This window comes from Sciurus vulgaris (genome assembly GCF_902686455.1).
Source record: "Sciurus vulgaris genome assembly, chromosome: 3".
In the NCBI taxonomy this organism is placed as follows: domain Eukaryota; kingdom Metazoa; phylum Chordata; class Mammalia; order Rodentia; family Sciuridae; genus Sciurus; species Sciurus vulgaris.
In genome coordinates this window covers 43945945-43966171 of record NC_136463.1, presented here as the reverse complement: position 1 = coordinate 43966171, position 20227 = coordinate 43945945, and the positions used below count along the sequence as shown (strand labels likewise).

The 20227-nt window shown below is 44.4% G+C and overlaps 1 protein-coding gene across 10 annotated transcripts in view; it reads left to right on the top strand.

Moving 5' to 3' along the window:
* The window catches only part of EPN2 (epsin 2), a 92387-nt gene that overhangs the window by 52212 nt on the left and 19948 nt on the right, over window positions 1-20227 (top strand). For 8 of the 10 annotated variants that reach the window (XM_079131688.1, XM_079131689.1, XM_079131686.1 and 5 more), the window contains 4 exons: window positions 15919-16031; window positions 17845-17937; window positions 18900-19074; window positions 19865-19942. In XM_079131688.1, coding sequence (XP_078987814.1) covers window positions 15919-16031; window positions 17845-17937; window positions 18900-19074; window positions 19865-19942 — 459 coding nt within the window. The remainder of the gene's footprint in view (window positions 1-15918; window positions 16032-17844; window positions 17938-18899; window positions 19075-19864; window positions 19943-20227) is intronic. The other 2 variants (XM_079131684.1, XM_079131690.1) reach the window with 1 other exon arrangement.

The following is a 20227-nucleotide window of genomic DNA, read 5'->3' as shown; positions in this document are numbered from 1 at the left end:
AACGAAGCAAAGCCCAACTTGGTAATTGCAGCCTCCTTTGGCTGGGCTCCCTGAATCATCCTCTGGAGCTAGAGCCACAGTTGTCCTGATGCACCAGGAACCAGCCTAATATGTTGGAGTTTTTGGTGGGAGTTTTAACTGCCAGAATTCCTGTTCTTTCAAAAGATAAAGAAAAGATAAAAGCCAGGTGCCGTGGTGTTTGCCTGTAATCTCAGTGACTTGGGAGGCCAAGGTAGGAGTGTTGCAAGTTGGAGGCCAGCCTTGGCAACTTAGCAAGGCTCTAAGCAACTTAGGAAGAAGCAAGACCCTTTTTGAAAATAAAAAGGACTGTGGGGCTGGGGATATAGCTCAGTTGGTAGAGTGCTCATCTTGTAAGCACAAGACCCTGGGTTCAATCCCCAGTACTGCAAAAAAAAAAGGGAAAAAAAAACCATAAAAAATAAAAATAAAAAGGACTGGGGATGTAGCATAGTGATAAAGCACCTGTGCATTCATTCCCTGGTTAAAAGAAAAAAAAGGTGGTGGGGGTGCAGAGACAGTGTAGAAATCCTTGTTCTAGAGTGAATCTCAGAACAACTTGAAGTCCTACGACCAAAGTGATGGTGGTGGGCTTTGCCCCAGGTGGGTGCTGCCACCTGCTACCTGCTCCTTGTCTTCTAGAAATAGTGTGACAGCCCCTTCTGTCTGGGATGATACTGTTGGCACTCTGGATGGTGCATTCAGCCAGCTGTGTGTGACCAGGTGTTCTCCTAGGGAAATGTTAGGGAATCCTTCAGACCCTCAAGCTCCTTGTGCCAAGGCTGCACCCCTCATATCCACTGGCAGTACTTACTAAGTGATTACTGGAGATTATGATCATTTAATGCATTTGCCCTGCTTCACTTCAGGAAGGATTTGAGTTGGCTTATAAAACACATTCAGTACCATAGGATTAAGTACCAGATAAAAGTGGAGCAAAAGGAAAACAAGGGTGAGGAAATAAAATAACCAGAGTCATAGGCAGTTGCTAGAGATGGATCCAAATTTGACTTTGAACTTAGCCCCCAACACCAGAGAGGACATATTGTCTTTGGTTTCTAGACAAGTGTCCAGGGTCTAGATGGAGGTGTAGGAGGCCAGGGGCTTACTGTGCAGGTGGGAGGGGCAGGGCCTGAGCAGCCCCTCAGGACAGTGTGCACAGCTACTGTTATGGGCACTGTCCTGTGGCTGCCCCAAATCTGCTGCCCATGTATCGGGACCTGAGCATGGAGTCCTGCAGTCTGTGTGTTAACTCTCTAGTGGCCTGGCAGAATTCTATGCCTTGGGGATTTCCACATCTCTCTGGGAGTGGAGGGGTGGCATGACGATTGTGTTTCCTCCATGGTGAACAACTGTTCTTAAACCCCATAGGAAGTACTCTGTGGAGAATCTGAAGGCTTCTTGTACACTATTTCATGTGTGTGTGTGTGTGTGTGTGTGTATGTGTGTGAGACGTCTCCAGGGCCAGCAGGTCCTCTGGCATTCTGGTATCCCACCTGCTGACCAAACTCTGGGGGTAAAGCTGGAGCTTGTTCAAATACAAAGGTGCTCAATAAGTGGGTATATGAGAAAGGAAGTCTTACATAGGCCTGTTATTGAAAACCTGAGGATATGGGAAAGAAAGCATAGTAATTGTTATAAAAAGAAAAACCCAGCCAGCATGTCCCTCAGAAGTGCAGGAGGTGGATCTTGGAAGGAGTCTGGGCCAATGCAGGGCTCCTAAGAGTATGGGAGTGGGAGAGAGGAAGGGTGGGTAGAAAGGGTGGGAAAGGAAGCTCCAAGGTAAGACTGAGGGTGGAGGGAAACATGGGACTGAGTAGCAGTAGGTGGTGCCAGCCAGGTATTTCCTGCTATTAGGAAAGGGCGGGAACAGCTGGCCAGTGGGAAAGGTACCTAGACTTTAGGGGCCTTTGGGAATAGACCAGAAATTTGGTGGGGATTGAGACTCATTTGACATTTCATTTGGCTGGAATAAATGTGCTCTGCAAATCCTGGGAGTTCTGCATCTTCTGGAGCAGGTAGTCCTGGGGCAGAGGCAGGGGCAGGGCATCATTGTGCTATAAAGATTTGATCTCTTCAAGTGGAAAATGGAATCACAAAGGGTGCTGGTCAGTAACATGTGCACACACTCGAGGTGACAGTTTTATTGGCACATATGTGGACACATTAGATACACAATGCTCATTCTTACCACAAGGGCTTGGGCCTTAAGTGAGATTTGTATATATGATAATGTGAGCTGCTGAGCCAGAAGGCCCACGGATCACCTTTCTGGGCCTCTGTTTTCCCTCAGGAGGAGTCCATTCACACCCTTCCTAAAGGAGGTAGGGAGGACAGGTGTGGTTAATGCAGAAACTCGGATGAAATCACTCCCATAATTCACTCAGTTGCAAGTGATAAAGCCAGAATTTGAACTGGAGTTTGGGAGAGTACTGGTTCCCTTTCTTTATATTTTTTTTTTTTAAAAAGTGCTTTAAATTTTTTCTACAAGATAGAGGGATATAATATACTGCTCTTAAGTTTCAGGATTGTGTGGTCCATCTCATGTAATGATTTTATTTCTTATTTTTATAGTTTTTAAGAGCTGGAGTACAATTTAAATGACTACTTAATCTGGACCTAGAGTTTATGGAGCTCACTACTGGTCAGAGGATGGCATTATTTTCAGAATTGAAACATGGCCATCAAAATTGCAGATTGGGTATTATTAATTATATGATTGGCATTGACTTATTCCATGGAAAATTGAAATTGTTGATAAAAATATTCATCTACATATTTTTAAAGCATCCTTTATAGTATAGGTAAACAAACCATTGTTGATAAACTGAGTAAGTGTGGTAGGGAATAGGGAAGTGTTTTTAGCCAGTTGACAACATGGCCACACAGGTCCTGACTGCCATGGACTTGTAGGACAGCAGTTGCTAATAATAAATTTCAAGAGAATATTTACAGTTATGTGAATAAAAATAGGAGGGAAGTTGTAAAGACAGATTTCTTTTTGCATGAATAGATAGGTCCGATAAAATTGGAATATAATCTTTCATGTTTTCCTGTGTCATTTGTTGTTGTCTTCAGAATGCTTTTCACTATTGGAAATTATCTTGTTTATTTTGTTTTCTGTCTCCCTGCACAAGCTAACTGTTGAAGTGGGATCCTGTCCACACCTGTGCTATCTCCTTAGTGACCCAGTGTCTTGCCTGAGTCAGGAGAGGTGCTTAGTAAATACTTCATGAATGATTGCTGTAAATAAACCCTAGTTGTTTTCTTTCTTTTCTTTCTCTGTGATGATACTTTTATATGATATGCTCATCTCTGTTGCTATCAGTCCCAGGCATGAGTGTTATGCTTTTGAAAATACATTTTAGGGCTTTTCCAGAAATATAAAATATTTTATACACAGTCATATACTGGTTAATGACAGACCACATGTCTGATAGTGATTTCATAGATTATAATGGAGCTGAAAATTTTCTGTCATCTAGTATATTTTGTTTCTTTTTAACTTTGTGCTGGAGATTGAATCTAGTGCCTTGCACATGCTAAGCATGCACCCTACTACTAAGGTAAACCCTCAGCCCTCACCTAGTGTCTTTGCCAGGCCCTTTCTATACTTAGGTATGTTTATGTACACAAATACTTATGCTACATTTCAGTTGCTTACAGTATTCAATACAGTAACACACTGTACAGGTTTGTTGCTGAGGTGCAGTAGGGTATCCCATATAGCTGAGGGGTGGAGTGGACTGTACCATCCATCTAGGTTTGTGTAAGTTCATTCTGTGATGCCAACACAGTGATGCATCTCTCAGAAGGTGTCCCCACCGTTGAGCAGTACACCACCATATTTGTGTGGTTTCTAAGTGTTTTAAGTTCAAGTTCAGCAGGCATGTTTCATAGTTATTATTGTTTAGGAATAAAATACTATTTCTCACTTTGCCCTTTTCCCCCTATACTACTGGCTCTCAAGCTGGCTTCACAGGAACTTTTAAATTTTCCTAAAGCATGGGCCACACCTCTGACTACACCTTTCAGATCAGACTTACTCCCCTACCCCATCACAGTGTCAGGTGACTACAGTGTTCCACTGAGGCTTTGTAAAACAGCTCCAGGGATAGAGTCCATGTCAGGCTTTATTCAGTTGGAGGAATCTTCCTCCCCTCTCCCTTCAGCTGTTGACCATGTAGTGCCCTTTCACAAAGTTTTGGGCAGCAGACAATATTCAACTCTCAGCAGCTTGGGATTGGTGTTGCAAATTGGATTATTCACCTCCTGCTGACTGCTAATGAGAGCTCAACCCAGCACCCTTAAGTCACTCAGTGACTGCCTTTCCATTTCTAACTGGTAAGCCTGGTGTGGACATGAAGTATTTCTCAGTTTTCATTATAAGGGTTCATGATAGTGTAGAAAGTGCAGGGGAAAAAGTCAACAGTATCCTGTAATCTTATTACATAGGCAACTGTTGTTACTTGTTGGTGTTTTTCCTCCTGGATTTTTTTCCTAAGCACATTATTATCTACCCTTGCTGTTGCACTGTGAATCTAACTTTTCATTCCTGCTTTTTGTCTCATGACATTGTAATAGAAGCATTTTCTCTGGTTCCTGCATAACTCTGTAAATATTTTTTCCCTATATTCTATTATGCATTCAGTTTGACGGTATTGCATGTTTTTTATTGTAATTTTAAAAATTTGTTCTAATTAGTTATACATGACAGTAGAATGCATTTTGACACATCATACATGAATGGAGTATAACTTCTCATTCTTCTGGTTGTACATGATGTAGAATCACACCAGTCAACTCACAATAGCTAAACTATGGAACCAACCTAGGTGTCCTTCAACAGATGAATGGATAAAAAAAAATGTGGTATATATAAACAATGGAATATTACTCAGCCTTAAAGAAGAATGAAATGATGGTATTTGCTGGTAAATGGATGAAGCTGGAGAATATTATGCTAAGCAAAATAAACTAATCCCCCCAAACCAAAGGCTGAATGTTTTCTCTGATATACATATGCTAATTCACAATGGTGGGATGGTAGGGAAGAATAGAGTTACTTTGGATTAGGCAGAGGGAGTGAAGAGAGAGGAGGGAGTATTGGGGTAGGAAGGATGGTAGAATGAATTGGACATTATTACCCTGTAAACATTTTAACATCTGCATACAATGTATAGAAAAACTCAGGGAATAGGTTGCAGGACCTCCACTGGATACCAAAAGCTACAGATGCTGAAGTCCCTTATATAAATGGCATAGAATTTGCATGTAACCCATGCGCATCCTCCCATGTACTTCAGATCAACACCAGATGACTTATAATACTGAATAGGATATAAATATTATGTGTATAGTTGTTTTACTCTATTGTTTAGGGGATTATGACAAGAAAAAGACTGTACAATTTCTTTTCTGAAACATTTCCAATCCGAGGTTTGTTGAATCCACTGATGTGGAACCCTTAGGCACAGAACACTGTTTCACTGGTGAATTCCTAACTTATCCTTTCCCTGATGGGGAGCTGTTGGTCACTCCTCATGTTCACACCACATTTCAGTGATAGGGTTCCAGGGGCTTTTGGGAGCCTTTATGTTGTGCCGTGTCTTTTTTTTTTTATACCAGAGATTGAACCTAGGGGCACTTCACTACTGGGCCACATCCCCAGCCCTTTTTATTTTATTATGAGACAGGGTCTCACTGTGTTGCTTAGGGCCTCACTAAGTTGCTGAGCCTGGCTTTGAACTTGTGATCATCCAGCCTTAGTCTCCCGAGCCACTGGGATCACAGGTATGTGCCACCATGCTCAGACTAGGTTGTACAGTTTTGTCATAGCTATCAGCTAGGAGGTCCTTAACCTGGAGAGGACTGAAGGTCAGGTCAAAGCCTGTACACCTAAAGTCAGTTGTATTGACCAATCTGAACTACAGGTCTGAAGAGTGTTCCATAAAAACAAATCTTAAATGTATATTACACAGATAATATGATAGCATTATGGATATATTGTTTATAACCATGTGCTGTTTTCAAAGGACATTTTCCAGAATGTTAGTTTGGGTGTGTCAGAACCACCCCTAAGCTTTAATTTTATTTTTACATTTTTGTGGAACTGGGGATTGGACCCAGGGGATGTTCTACCACTGAGTTACATCCTCTGCTTTTTATTTTAAGACACTGTCTTACTCTGTTGCCCAGACTGGCCTTAAACTTGGGATCTTTCTGCCTCAGCCTCCTGAGTAACTACCTGGCTCCAGCTCTAAGCTTTGAGGGGCTTACAACTGGTAACTGAGATCTTGCCTCAAGTGGGCTCAGTTTAGACAAGCAGGCAATCAACAGTGTGCTTAAGTGAGGTGCCTAGTGCTGTGGCGGGATATTGGGACAGGTGATGCAAAATTAGCTGTTCTCATCCTTAGCATCATTATTATTCCCTGTGTTTGTGTGTGCATGACGCAAGACAAGGCACAGGGTAAGGCATAGGACAGGTGAGTGGAAGGTGGAGCTGTAAGTGCAGGAGCAGTGCCCCCATGTACCCCTAAGCACTGGGCTTCAGAGAGTACAAATCAACTAACTCAGAAATAAGACAGTTTTGCAGTCTGTTTGTTTGTTTTTCTCTAATTCTCTGCATTTTCCATGTTGCTACTAAGTTATACCTAGGTTTTTTATTGGACGAGGGTACCAGGGGTGGAACCCAGGGGTGCTTAAATACTGCCAGCCCTTTTTATTTATTTTGAGACAGGCTCTTGCTAAATTGCTTAGGGCCTCACTAAATTGCTGAAGCTAGCCTCAAACTTTCGATCCTCCTGCCTCAGCCTCCCAAGTTGCTGGCACTGCAGGTGTGCCACCATGCTCAACATTTATACCTAGTTAAAGGTAAGCTTCGATTGAATTACTTCTTCAAGTTTTAATCCTTTAATCTGTGAAATGAACATACCATAATACTTTCTCCTAGGTTACATGCACTTCAGTATTGTAGATGATCCACTCTACAATCAGAGTTATTTTCAAGTTCTGTCTGATGTAAACTTTGGCAGGTTTGTGTGTGTGTGTGTGTGTGTGTGTGTGTGTGTGTGTGTGTGTGTGTGTGTATCAAATCCAAGGCCTCATGTATGCTAGGCAAACACTCTTATCACTGAGCTACCCATCCCTTTTTATTTTGTTTTGAGGCAGGGTCTTCCTAAATTGCTGGGCTAGCCTTGGACTTGAAATTCTCCTGCCTCTGTTTCCTGAGTAATTGGAATAACGTCTGGATTTTAATTATTTCTTCTCTGTAGAATTCTCATCAGTGAATGGGAAAAGTATATAAACATCATTCTCTCTTGGAATATTGCAAATGCTTCTTAAGTAGATTGTGTCTGAAGCAGCAGATAGGAGTGCTGTCTATCCCAGAGTCCATAGGGGGTACTATAATTTTTAAATTTTTAATGAATTAATTTTGGTATTGAGGATTGAACCCAGGGTTGCTTTAACACTGAGTTACATCCCCGGTTCTTTTTATTTTTTATTTTGAAATAGGGTCTCACAAAGTTGCTGAGGGTCTCACTGTGTTGTTGAGGCTGGCCTTGAACTTGTGATCCTCCTGCTTCAGCCTCCTGAGGCACTGAGATTACAGGTGTGTGTCACCATGCCTGGCTAAGTACTATAATCTTAAAAATGATTACCATTTTAATAGGTGGAAGTTATTATCAGAATTAAAAACCTGGTTTAAAAAATGAGTTTATTGTTTCAAAGTCCAGGTTGAATATTTCTTATCCAAATGCATGGGACCTAAGTCTAAACATGAAACTCATTTATGTTTCATATATAACTTATATATTAGCCCAGAGGTAATTCTGTACAATATTTTTAGTGCACCTGTGTTTTTGACAAAGACCTATCATATGAGGTCAGATGTGGAATTTTCCACTTGTGGCATTGTATCAGTGCTCAAAATGTTTTGGATTTTAGAGTGTTTTGAATTTTAGAGTTTTGGATTTGGAACACTCAACCTGTATTACGCTAACAAAGTGCTAGAATCCTTTGATTTCTGTGAGGTTATTATTGAATTTAGAAAGAGATAAATTGTGTTCTTAAAGTTGCTCCTGCACCTGATTTCTGTTCCCAAGCTTGGATGCTTACTCTCACTAGTACTGCATGGACCCAGTCACCCTTTTCCCCGCTGGGCTTCTGTCTGGAGAGTTGGGCCCCCAAGGTAAGGCATAAAGGGCCTCTTTTCCCTGCACTGGTTTCCAGGCACCATGAGGCCCACACCCCAGTGCTCCACCCAAGGAGGTACAGACTGTGCCTTTGTTACTTTTACTGTGGACAGAAGCCACAGCACCAAGACCCCTGGATAATGAGCACTGAGAAAAGGTGCTTGATGTTTTGGACAATCCTTTCTTTTCCTACTCAACAAGTTGGTGATCTTTAAGAGACAGAGTTTAATCTGTAGCTCAGAAAGAACAGCATAAACTTGCTTTTTATTCAGACTGAGGATGGGTTTTGAATCATGCAGACAAATGGAAGGACTGCCTTTTGTCTCTGATCTCCCCTCCCCCATCTCCCTCACCAGTCCTATGCTGAAGCCTAAACATGGCCATTGTTTGATACCTGCCTTCTTTCTCCTGGGGTTTCAGCTTCTTTGTCTGTAAATGGAGGTGGCAGTGCCAGCATCCCAGGGTAGTAGTGCGAAAGTTACAGCCATTATTAGTTTCAGCAGAAACTAAACTTGTAGCTCAGCTGATAAGAGAGCTGAGTGCTGCTCTGTGCAGAAACAAGTCAGTGCAGCCCCAGCCACCTTAGAGCTGGCAGTCATGGAGGGAGGGTGCGTTGTCTGGGAGCAGTGTGAAATGCACAATTGGAAATGATGAAGACTACAAAGCTGTCACTGCATGGGCACCCACCAGCTAGCTGTCCAAGCCTGCTGGGGCCCATTCCAGTGGTGAATAAAGCTGATGACTGCCTGCCCTGTGGACGCCCCAGTCTGGTGAAAGACCATCTTAGTAGCATAGTCACAACATGCATTTTGATAAAGTAACATTGGAGGTGGCTTCTAGGGATTTTAAGAACGAGGATGTGCTTCTCTTTCCCATTATAGGACTACAGGGAGAATGTATAATCATGAGGCAGTGGCCCAGGCAGGCGCAGGGCTCAAGGCAGAAAAGAACCTAGTGAGTAACCATGAGGTGGGCAGCTGTAGTACTGGAGGCAGGGGACAAGACAGTTTGTTCCCTGCATGCCAAGGATGCTCACATCAGCATGGGACACAGTGGGAATGCCTTGAGATGTGTGTTAGAAAGGGCTTTGGTCTGCTTCCTAGGACTGCCTTGACAAAATGCCACTTAACTGTGGTCTGAGATATCAGGAATGGATTATCTCACTGTTCTGGAGGCCAGAAGTCCAAAATCAAGGTATCAGCAGGGCCTCCCCTTTCTTCCTTTCTAGCTTCTAGTGGTGGCTGGTGCATCACTCCTGTCTCTGCTTCCATTGTCCGTGGCATTCTCCCTTCGTTTATCTGTACCTCTCTTTCTTCTCCTCTTGTAAGGATACCAGTCATACAGGATATAGGGCCCACCCTGCTTCAGTATAGCCTCATTTTAACTAATTACATTGGCAGTGACCCTCTTATGGGCTTGACCAGGTGGTTCAGGAACATTTCCAGGTTTTGTGGGATCTCTATGGAATGTATCCAGCTTCCTGTTGCAACTCCTTAAGAGCCACTTCTGGCCTGGGCTCCCATCACTGCCCCCTAGACTAGTCAGATGGCATTTCTGCTCCGCTTACTGCCTCCCACAGCACCCTCAAAGGCTGAAGCCTCCAGACTCTTCCCTCAGGTGTCTTGGGGAGCCCTCTGCTTATGCCAGAGCCAGAGCGGAAGTACCCCTACCCTCTGACCTCCAGGTCTCTCCCCAGTGTCTCCTCTCAGGTCTTCTCCCCTGCTGCTTTCTCTTCTCTTTTGCAGTGTTTTTGTTTGTTTCTGGTCTTGCTTTACTAGAACACAAGCCTCATGAGAACAGGGCCTTTCTGCATGCTTGAGGAGTGGCTGGCATGGTGTAATATACTCATTGGCACCAACTGAGAGCCTTAAATCTCCTTCAGGGTCTTGGGAACAGTTGTGGGATTTAGGTCCCAAGATTTGGCTTTGAGTTCTTATCCTGCCCCTGGCCAGCTGTGTGCAAGCCATTTTACCCCTCTGAGCCCTAGTTTCTTCATCTATAAAAAGGGTCGATAGGGGATAGGGCTTGAGGTGTGTAGCTCAGTGGTAAAGCATGTACTTAGCATGCATGAGGTCCAGGGTTCTATCCCTAACACCTCCAAAAAAGACAAAATAAAAACAAAACAAAACAAAAAACCCCAAGAGTGAGCCCTTCAGGATCAGACTCCATTTCTCCCCAGCTGGGTAACTTTGCGCAAGTCACTGGCCCCCTAAGCCTCAGTCCTGGCCTGTATAGAGTGAGGGTTCAGTGAGAGACCCATGGGCATTGTAAGAATATCACCTGCCTTTCACATAGTAATTTGTTTGATCCTCACAATAACCCCAGGAGATGGGTACTCTGTCTCCATCCTGCAGGTGAGAAAACTGAGACACAGAGAATTTAATCTAGGCTAAATGAAGCAGAGTCCAGATCTGAACCCAGACATTGGGGCCTGAGTGTCCTCTCCTCAATTGTCATGCTAATAAGTACCCTCTCTGACAGTGCTCAGCCTCGGTCAGATCTGAGGAGGAAATGCAGAACACAGGTATGGGAACCACATCTACAGCCTGGATTCTAGTCTTGTCTGCACTTCACTGGGACAGTCCTAGAGCAGTGCTGTGATGTCTCCTGATAGGGAGCTTCCTACCACTGAGGAATAGATGCACCTCCTTCCGTGTGAGTGAATGTCAGGAATAGAAGTGCACCCCACCCCCCATCCACATGAAGAGCATGTGGTAAAAAGCTGTTCCGGAACCACAGGAAAATGTGAACAGCTGCTTCCTGTGGGGAGTGTCCCTCATTGCCTTTTATGCTGAAGTATTAAAGAATAAGTTATGGGCATCATCACTTCATACCCCTAAAACTTGTCTATTCTAGAAGAGTCACAAAACCACTGTCATACTTCAAAAAGTCAGGAATTGGCAATATCCTACTTTGGAGGCCAAATTTAGATTTTGCAGTTGTTCTGAAAGTGTCCTGCCACTGGTTTGGCCAAAGAGAGAGTACCTAAGATCATGAGTTTCTTGGTCATCCTGTCCCTTCAGTTTATCCTAATTTTCTCAGGGTCCCAATAGACTTATGTCCAGCCTTGACCTGAGTCTTTCTCTGCTGCCTCTTGCCTTATTAGTCTGACCCTAACCCTGAACTTCCTGTGATCTGGAAATCACATGTAAAGTCTGAATTTCCACTCTTGTCAGCATTTTGCTGGGACAGTCCTAGGTGGTGATGTGACAGCGCCTGATAGGCAGCTGTCCTACCACTCGGTGTCCTGGGTTGACCACATGGCAGGAAGTGGTCATGGCCTGTCCCTTTGTTGTAAATCACATCTGCCCTATGGCTGGACAGTGATCTGGCTTTGGTCCAGCTTTAGTGTGCTTCTCATTTTGTACCTCTTTGTTTTTTCTCCCATGTATTTATATTTCTTCTCTTTTTTTCTGTTACTGGGGGTAGGCTGATTTTATTTTCTCATACCGCTTTCAATTAAAAGCAATCCTTTCTGCTCCTCCCTGTGAGTAGACAAAGTAAGGGCCCTGGAAGATCCCCTGTGTTTAGAAGCCTCAGCTCAGGCAAGAGCTACTGGGTGGGAGTGTCCTCAGTGGCTGAAGTCACCTCTGGCTTAGGAGTAGCCTAGGGATCACAGGAAGATGTCACAACGTTGAGGAAGACTGAGTAAGCATCCCCCTGCAGTTCAGTAATGAGGAAGGAATTTGGCTGGACTGGAGATTGGGTCACCCAAGGGAGGAAAGCTGGTCTTGGGCTCAATATGGGCTTCTCCTTCCCTTCCTTTAAGGGATACCTTCCAGGCAGAAAGAGAAGGTCAGAGACCAGCCAGGCTTGCCCAGATTGTTCCCATAGGGCCAGAAAGGGTAGGTTTTATGCTGTATGAGGTAGAGTATGTGAGTTCCTGACAGCACTCTAGATCCTGAGGGGTGGTCTAGCTGGGTCCTGGGTACTCCTAATCCCTCCCATAAGCCCTGTTGTTCTCCATTTCACAGAAATAGGAGCAGAATCTCAGAGAGGTCAGCCATTTGGATGTTGGTCAATGGTGGAAACAAGATTTGCCCATACAGTACTCTTTCGGTTTACCTGGTCTTCCCCAGCTGAATGCATAGGGGCAGAAGGGATTTCAGCAGTGTTTGAACCCACGTGGGTCTTCTCAGGTCCTTGAGGCCTGACAACCTTGCATACTTGCCCAAAACATTTGTGTACCTACCATCACCAGACCAAACCCAGAACACACAGAGTCAAGGCCCTTCCCCTGCCTCCCCTGGGGTCTGTGTGAGGCTCACAGAGTCATACTGGGGACCACACAGCTTCTGTCTGACACATAATATTTGTTCCCTTTATTTAGCATTATGTGAGTGGCAGATGCTGCTTCAATACTTTCTAGGAAAATTGCAAAATATAGCTGATAAGCAATTTCCTGTTTTTTTTTTTTTTTTTTTTTTAATCAACTCTGCTTCACTTCTTTCAAAAGTATCTGAAATTGGTCAACTGAATCATCTTCTTTAGGAAATCTCTTGAATTCTGTTTTAGGAGCACATTTGGGAAAAAGGGTCCTTCCCATAGCACAGGGTACAGGCGTCCATAGCATACAGGTACAGGGAGATCCTGACTCACTTGACCTGGGAGTTCCTTGGTCTTCCTATTAGACTGAATTTTGAGGAAAGTGTTCGGTAACAGACTGGAAAAAATAAAAGGGTCCCACCTGTGGTTATAATTCTTGGCCACAGTGAAACTCTTTCAGGTGGAGTCGGTAACACAGAAGCCTGTCTCATGATGGAGAAGGCCCATGATGTAGTTGGTGGTATGATTAACGTAAATGAACAGTTCCTGTTCTTCCCTCCAAAGAGTGGGGGCCAGGGGAAGCAATCAGCACATAGAGTGGCTCACCCCTTAGGCACTTGCTTTCCCTTAGGTCTCTGTGAGTTGTGAGCCTTTGAATCCTCAGAACAGGGCCAGGCTCAGGTGGTCAGAAGGGTCCATTCAGGCCTATTTCACAATGACATCTGTGTTCCCTATCATGTGCCCAGGCACAAGAGGCCCTTTGTGGACTGAGATGCTGTCACTAGGGCAATGGCGTCTCTGCTGGAATCCTCCCTTCAAGCTGAGACCCGCTGTGTGCAGCTGATATTTGGGGTTTGGTGGCTGTGAATTCTGCCACCTGTGAAGCTGGGAGCTCTGCATCCGTTTTTAAAAACCACAGTGAGCAGGGGAATACCCTTTGTCTTGAATTTCCACATTGATGTGGTGAACTGTTTCCGAATGTGCCGGTTATGTATTATTCTCTGGTGGTGGTGATGGTAGAAGGAAGCATATATATTTGCATTTGAATCTGGCCTTGCAGGTGTGCTTTGAAGTTCAGGGGACAAGGGAGGCCTCATTGCTGGACCAGGTCTTGCTCAGAGCCCCAAGCAATTCATCCTTGGCCTGACTCTATCAGCCCCTGTGATCATGTGGCCCAGGAGCAGCTTTTCCTGCCAGGATGATGCTCATTTTCCAGAGTGCTCTTTCTGGGTTGGGTAAGGGACCTTCTCTTTTATTCACTCTTGATCTTCATTTGTTCATAAATAGGGGATGTCATAGCTGTGTCTTACATAAACCTAGGGTTTTGTGAACCACGCTTCAGATTATCATCAGAGAGGCTGACAAGAAGCTGCTGGGTGTGAATGACTTGGATAGAGAGCTCAGTGGATGAGAGTCCCCCAGAACCATCCCCCAGCATGTCTGGTTGCCTTTTCCCTTCAGTCCAGGTGGCAGCATCTTTTTTTCTTAAGCATGGGAAAGCCAACACCCTAGCTGTCTGACTGTACCAGCGACTTTGGAAACAAAATGAACCAAAACTATACTTTTTGTTTCAGTGTATCGTTAAGAAATCTAATTATTTAGATGGATTCAAAAGACTTTTCAGACCATCTAGCTTTATTTATAAAGAAGAACAGTGGATAATGTAATTGAAGTAATGCACTAAGATGGGGTTTGACTTTATTTTGTTTAGAGAAATAACCTTTGTTTTTTCTTTCAACTGCAGCTTGCTTGCTTGCTTGCCTATTTATTTATTTGCTTGTTGGTGCCATTTAGTGAAGACATGAGGGAATTGCTTGCTGACTTTTTTTGTGGGGGTCAGGGAGATGACAATAAATCACAACAAATACACCGTGCTTCATGCCCAGTATTGTTCCATGTTAAATCTTATTGATGTAAATATTTAAAAATTTCACAACAGAGTAAAGTTGTCTAGCAATATTACAGTAGAGAAAAGTTTTCAGTCTCCCATCCCACCCCAGCCCTCTGCCTGAGGCATTTTGTGGCTACCTGACCTGGTCCTTCAGTGGATTACCTCTGTGGCCCAAACTGCATTTAGGCCTCTTCTCCTGTTTCATTCACTGTAGCCAGGGCCTGGCCATCTAGAAACCGCCTTTGTCATGAGTCATTCCTGACCTTTTACTTTCTCCCAAAGAAAGCAGATCCTAGGAAGCAAGTTTAGAATGGAGATATAGAAGCAATATTTAGGCAAGCAAATCCTGATGGTTGGGTTTGCTAGTATGCATGTTTTGAAAGAACATGTAAACTAATACACATTTATAACATTTTTAAACAACTACCCCTAAACCATGAAATTGAATTCTTTGTCCATCCATCTATCATCCAGCTGGTAGGTATTTGCCAGTCTGGGGTGAGTGCACTGAGGGATGGAGAGAGTCTGCCCAGCCTGAGGGCTGAGACATCCTGAGATATCCTGGAGGGAGGCTAGATCTGCAAACCACAGAGCTGGAGGAGGAGGTAGGTAAGCTGAGCTGCACAGAAGCCCAGGAGAGGCCAGAGTCAGGAACCTGCTGCCGCAGCAATTCCATCATAGGGCAGGCCTTGCTCTGAGAACTTTAGAGGAGCTGGGATGGAGCAGAGGTGGACACTTATCCTCATGTTCCCTAAACTTTACATCAGTTTCTGGAGGCATCCGGACTCCCTGATCCACAAGCATTCTGTGGCTCTTTGAGCCCTGGCATGTTCCCAGGGAGGCCCTGCCTGAGTTCATATGAATGTAAAGATGTCTTCATTTGGGGTTTGTTATCAGCTAGGAATTCACATCTCATCCCTTCAGTAAAAACTGTCTTTCCAGAGCTGCTTTTAAGTGTTCAAACTAGCTGGCTACCTTCAGCAAAAATGCCTGTACCTGTGTTCATGTCTTATCTGTGTACAGTGTTTCAAAACAAAATGTTCAGGGTCACCACAGAAATAGATGGGCTGCATTTTCCCCAGTCCTTAGTACTATAAGATGCCAAATACAGCTCTCAAACCTTGTTAAAACTTGAATGGAGCCTTGGTGCCCAATGCCCAGTTCCTGATTGAAGGAGGTTCTTTAGGTCATCTCTTCCAGAAGAATATTGTGGGTCTTTGTTTGAATTAGTCCCTCTCTTTGGAGCCGTGGAGAATTAGGTTCTGATTTTCCTGAGACCTGACTGCTTGCTGGGGCTTACAGCCCAGAGACTCTTCTCTCCATGGGTGCCATGTGGCTTGAATAGTTGTGACGCCAGTTTGATGATGATCACTTGATTTTAACCTTGAAATATCTGTAGTTCATTTCTATCCTCTGCCTGTTTCACTGGGCTCTTGCCAAACCTTGTAGGTTTGAGATGGAAGTGGGATGTGCTGTGAACAGGGAACTCCTAGGCTTGAGAGGGATGGCCCTGTCTTTGCATGTGGTAACTCTGTCTTCTCCCCACAGCCACCTCCCCTCGGGTGTCTTCTGAGCTGGAGCAGGCCCGACCACAGACGAGTGGAGAAGAGGAGCTGCAGCTGCAGCTGGCACTTGCCATGAGCAGAGAAGTGGCTGAGCAGGTTAGTGCCCCGGGTATGACTTCACTGCGGTGACTTCTGGAGAGGAGAAGGGGCAAGGGATGGTTCCCAGGGACCCTCTCTTCACGATTTTCTGATGTGCTTGGTGAGTTCACTTCATATGGCTACAAGTATGTTCGTGTCATCCACTGACCCCAGGGCAGGAAGAGGCCTGTGCAAAGTTATGTTTAGGAAAGGTTTTTAGGAATGCCATTGTCAAAGGAGGAAAATAACCAAAAGTGCTTCCCAAAATCACTTATGCAGACAGAGCCAGCATCTCGTGTCCCCTGAGTGAGCTGAGTGCATATAGCCTCCAGGGTTGTGCAGGTCAGGTACAGGGATACAGGCTGTGGAGGAAGGAGTGGACCTAGCTTCCTATGGAGGCAGTTAGGCAAGTGGCAGGTGCCCAGGGGAGAAAATGCTAGAAGGAAATTTTCCTGGAAATGAAAGTGTTCGTGTTTTGACGACAGAAGTATGTGTTTTTCATTTTTGTTGTTTGGTGATATTGGGGATGGAACCCAGGTCCTTTCACATGTTAGACAAATGTTCTATCACTGAGGCACTCTTCCAGTCCCATGGTGTAGTTTTTATTTTTTTTTCTAGTCCCATTTTTCTTTAATAAGCATGCATTACTTTAAGATGGGAGAGGGGGAAAGAAGCAATTAAAGTAATATTAGAAGTTATTATCCCTTTGGTTGCAATTTTCAAAAAAGTATAGATAGAGCTAGGGTAGCCCAGGGACACCTCTCATTTAGAAGCTGGCTCTCAGAAAAATGATAGGAATGGTTAGATTTGAGTATAGAGAGGTCTGTCTGGCATTGTTTGTGTGTCTGTAACTGAAATATCCTCAAGCTCAACAACAATAGACCTTTTCATTCCTGGCCTCTGTCCTCACAGTGGTGTAGCCATTCAGTACATCCATGTAGAAGTACATGGCTCTGTGACCCTCACCTTGGGAGAAAAGTTCTCAAAATTGCTCACAGAGAAGCACAGGGATAGGCAGATAGTTGAAGGTGAACCCTTTTTGGTTAATATTTTAATAAGTAAAATATAAGGAATAGGTTATAATTAGTTATTATAATATATAAAAGCAAAGGCAAGCTGGATGTTGTGTATGCCTATAATCCCAGCAACTCAGGAGGCTGAAGCAGGAGAATTGCAAGTTCAAGGCAAGTCTCAGCAACTTAGAAAGGCCCTGTCTCAAAAAATAAAAAGGACTGGAAACATAGCTTAGTGGTAAAATATCCCTGGGTTCAATCCCCAGTACTGAAAACAAACAAATAAAGCTAGGGCAATCCTGTCTTTTGCTTGTAGTGATTTTTCCTTAAATAAATATAGCGAATCATTTCTGTTAAAAGTCATAGAACACGCGGTTATTTTCTGAGAGCATCTGCAGTGGGAAATGGTATGATGTGTGATTTTCATTCTCTTTCTGATTCATTCTTGGGTTGTCAGATCCATGGTTTATAAGAAGACATATTGCTTCTGTAAGTAGAAAGAATTATAAAGCCATTTTCATTTTCAGAAAAAATATTTTAGATTAAGCTTTCTTTTTTCTCAGTTTGGTGGGACCCCAGTCTCCCTGGTGAGACCCCAAGGAGGTTGAAGTCACAGTGGTGCGGTAAGAGAAGAGTCTTCTGAGTACAAACACTTGGGATTGGAAAGTAATTTTGTCTTACCAGTTGATTTTACATAGTCCTTTGAAATGACACATACAACAATGTGCACTTCCTGTTGCTGGCCAGGGTGGCTTTGTTCTCTCCTGTGATGTTATTATCATTACCATCAACTTCAAGGTCTCATTGTCCCTCTACAGGAAGAACGTCTCAGACGGGGTGATGACCTCAGATTACAGATGGCCCTGGAAGAAAGCCGAAGAGACACAGTCAAAGTTCCAAAAAAAAAGGAGGTAAGAGCTTGCTGGAAGGTAAATATTTGAGATGTGCAAGTTGTTGCCCTAAATATCCCTGAAACTTACAGGTGAATCAGATACACAGTGGGTTCTCCAACCTCAACAAATAACCTATATGTCTGTGGCAGGCAAGAGCAAAGTAAGGATGCTGGTGAAAATATCCAAATTAAGAGAAGACAGTGTCCCGGTGTCTGAGTCCCCTCACCTATAAAATGAGGATGACAATGGTGCCTGCCTCTTGAAGTTAAGGTCGCTGTTAAATAAATGAAATGGCAGTACTTTGGGACACTGCTGGGCCAGAGTAAGCCCCCAGAGGTGGTGCTCTCCATCATTGCCACCATGATGGTGTGTGCCAGGCTTCCGTGCGTTGACTTGGAGATGAACAGGTTTTTTGCTTTTGACAAGCTCATCATCAGTATCATCCAGTAAGGAGACAGATCCCACCACTGCCACCACAGGGACAGGGGTCTCCAGTGGCCTTTCTTGTTATGATGCCACAAGGTCCTGGATGATGGATGTGGTGCTCATGGGAGTCGGGGAGGAGGACACCTCCTCTCCCCAGGAGAGGATCATCAGGCTGCACCCTGGGTGGTGGCTGGCAACTGAAAGGCAAGGAGAGCAGAGAGGGATGTTTTTCTTGGTAGGCTGAGGCCCTGGTAAAAGCCAGTGCCATCTTGGGGGAAGTTTTCAGAGCACTGAGAACTCCGAAAGCCTGTGAGGAATTTTGCAATCAGTAAACAGCTTGGTGCATCTGGAACCTGAGCTGCCCTGGGAAGTAGTAATGTTGATGGAGCCAGTGAGGATGGGGCAGGAGAGGAAATGGCTTAATTTCTCAATCCTGCTGAGCCCTTCTCGAGGGGCCTATACTATATATAGTAAGAGGCACTGGTGAGATTTATGGCTAATGCGTGAATGTGACTGTAACAAGTAAAACTGTTACCTTCTTTTTGTTTCAAAAGCACGGCTCCCACCCACCACAGACCACTCTGTTGGATTTAATGGATGCCCTTCCCAGCTCAGGCCCTGTTGCCCAGAAAGTGGAGCCCTGGGGCCCAGCGGCCTCTGCTAACCAGACCAACCCCTGGGGTGGTCCCGCAGCTCCCTCAAGCACTTCGGACCCCTGGCCATCATTTGGTAAAGACTTTATCCTTGGTCTCCTGTGCTTGCCTGCTGGATGGGTGAGGGGAACAGGGCAGGGCTTATGCTGTCTTTCATCTGGCCCAGTCCACTGTGATGGGGGTCCAGGCTGTACAGTTCCTAGCAGTGATGCCCAGGAGGCCCTTGGGAACCAAGGCACTGCACTCTTTCTTGGTGTTTTGAATGGTTTTCTGCTTGGATTGAAGGAATGCTGACTTCTTCCCTGCCTCACATGCACCAGAAATGACTTGTCCCTGTTGTGTTACATATTTTAACTCTATACTTCAAAATTGTACCCAGCTTAAGAAGCAGCAGTACAGAGCATGAAACATCCAAGTCAAGTTGCTATAATTAGCTGGAAATTATATATTTAAAACTGCTGCTAATGACAATGGGATACATTTGCTATAGTTCTTGTTATTTAAAGCAATAGTAAATCAATTTAATAGGATAAGTGAATTTCTAAGTTTTGCTCAATGTGAAATGTAAGAGAATTTCTGGCAGGAGATTTTAAACAGAAACATGACAGAATTAGTTTGCTCTTGGTGTTGATTCTGGGGCACATGAATTTCTTAATTGCTGGGCAGGAGGCTTGGCCTTGCAGGCTTCATGGGGTTTTCCTGGCTTGATGTCCTGGGGTGACCCTTCCTGGTGCTCTGAACCATGCTGGTCACAGCTGATTTGGGGGCTTTCTGTCTAGGAACTCTGAATTGCATATTTTGTGGCATCTTGCCTGTATCTCTTGGAGTCCCTGTTTTCCCAAACTAGAACCATCTTTTGTATTCAGCTCAGTTCCCTGGATGTTTGCTAAAGTGTACCAAGTGCCAGGCTCTGTCCTGCCATGTGATGACCTTGAGACGAACAGGTAATGAATGGTCCCTTCCTTCAGGCCCTGGTCAGGTGCGGATAGAATGGAAGTACAGTGGAAGAGCAGTTCTGTGAAGTCAGGTTTCCATAGAGGTTATTTGAGGGTATTCAAGGGTGTAATGCATCCCAGAAGGCCCGAGGGTACGCAGCAAGCATCTTGGAGGAGGGCTGCTTTCAGTAGTTTCCAGTGAAGAACAGGTGGAAGGCAGTGAGAGACAGCTGTTTTCTGCTCATCAGAAGGCCTGAGGGCAAGGCATGGTACAATCTTATAGGTGCAGGGACC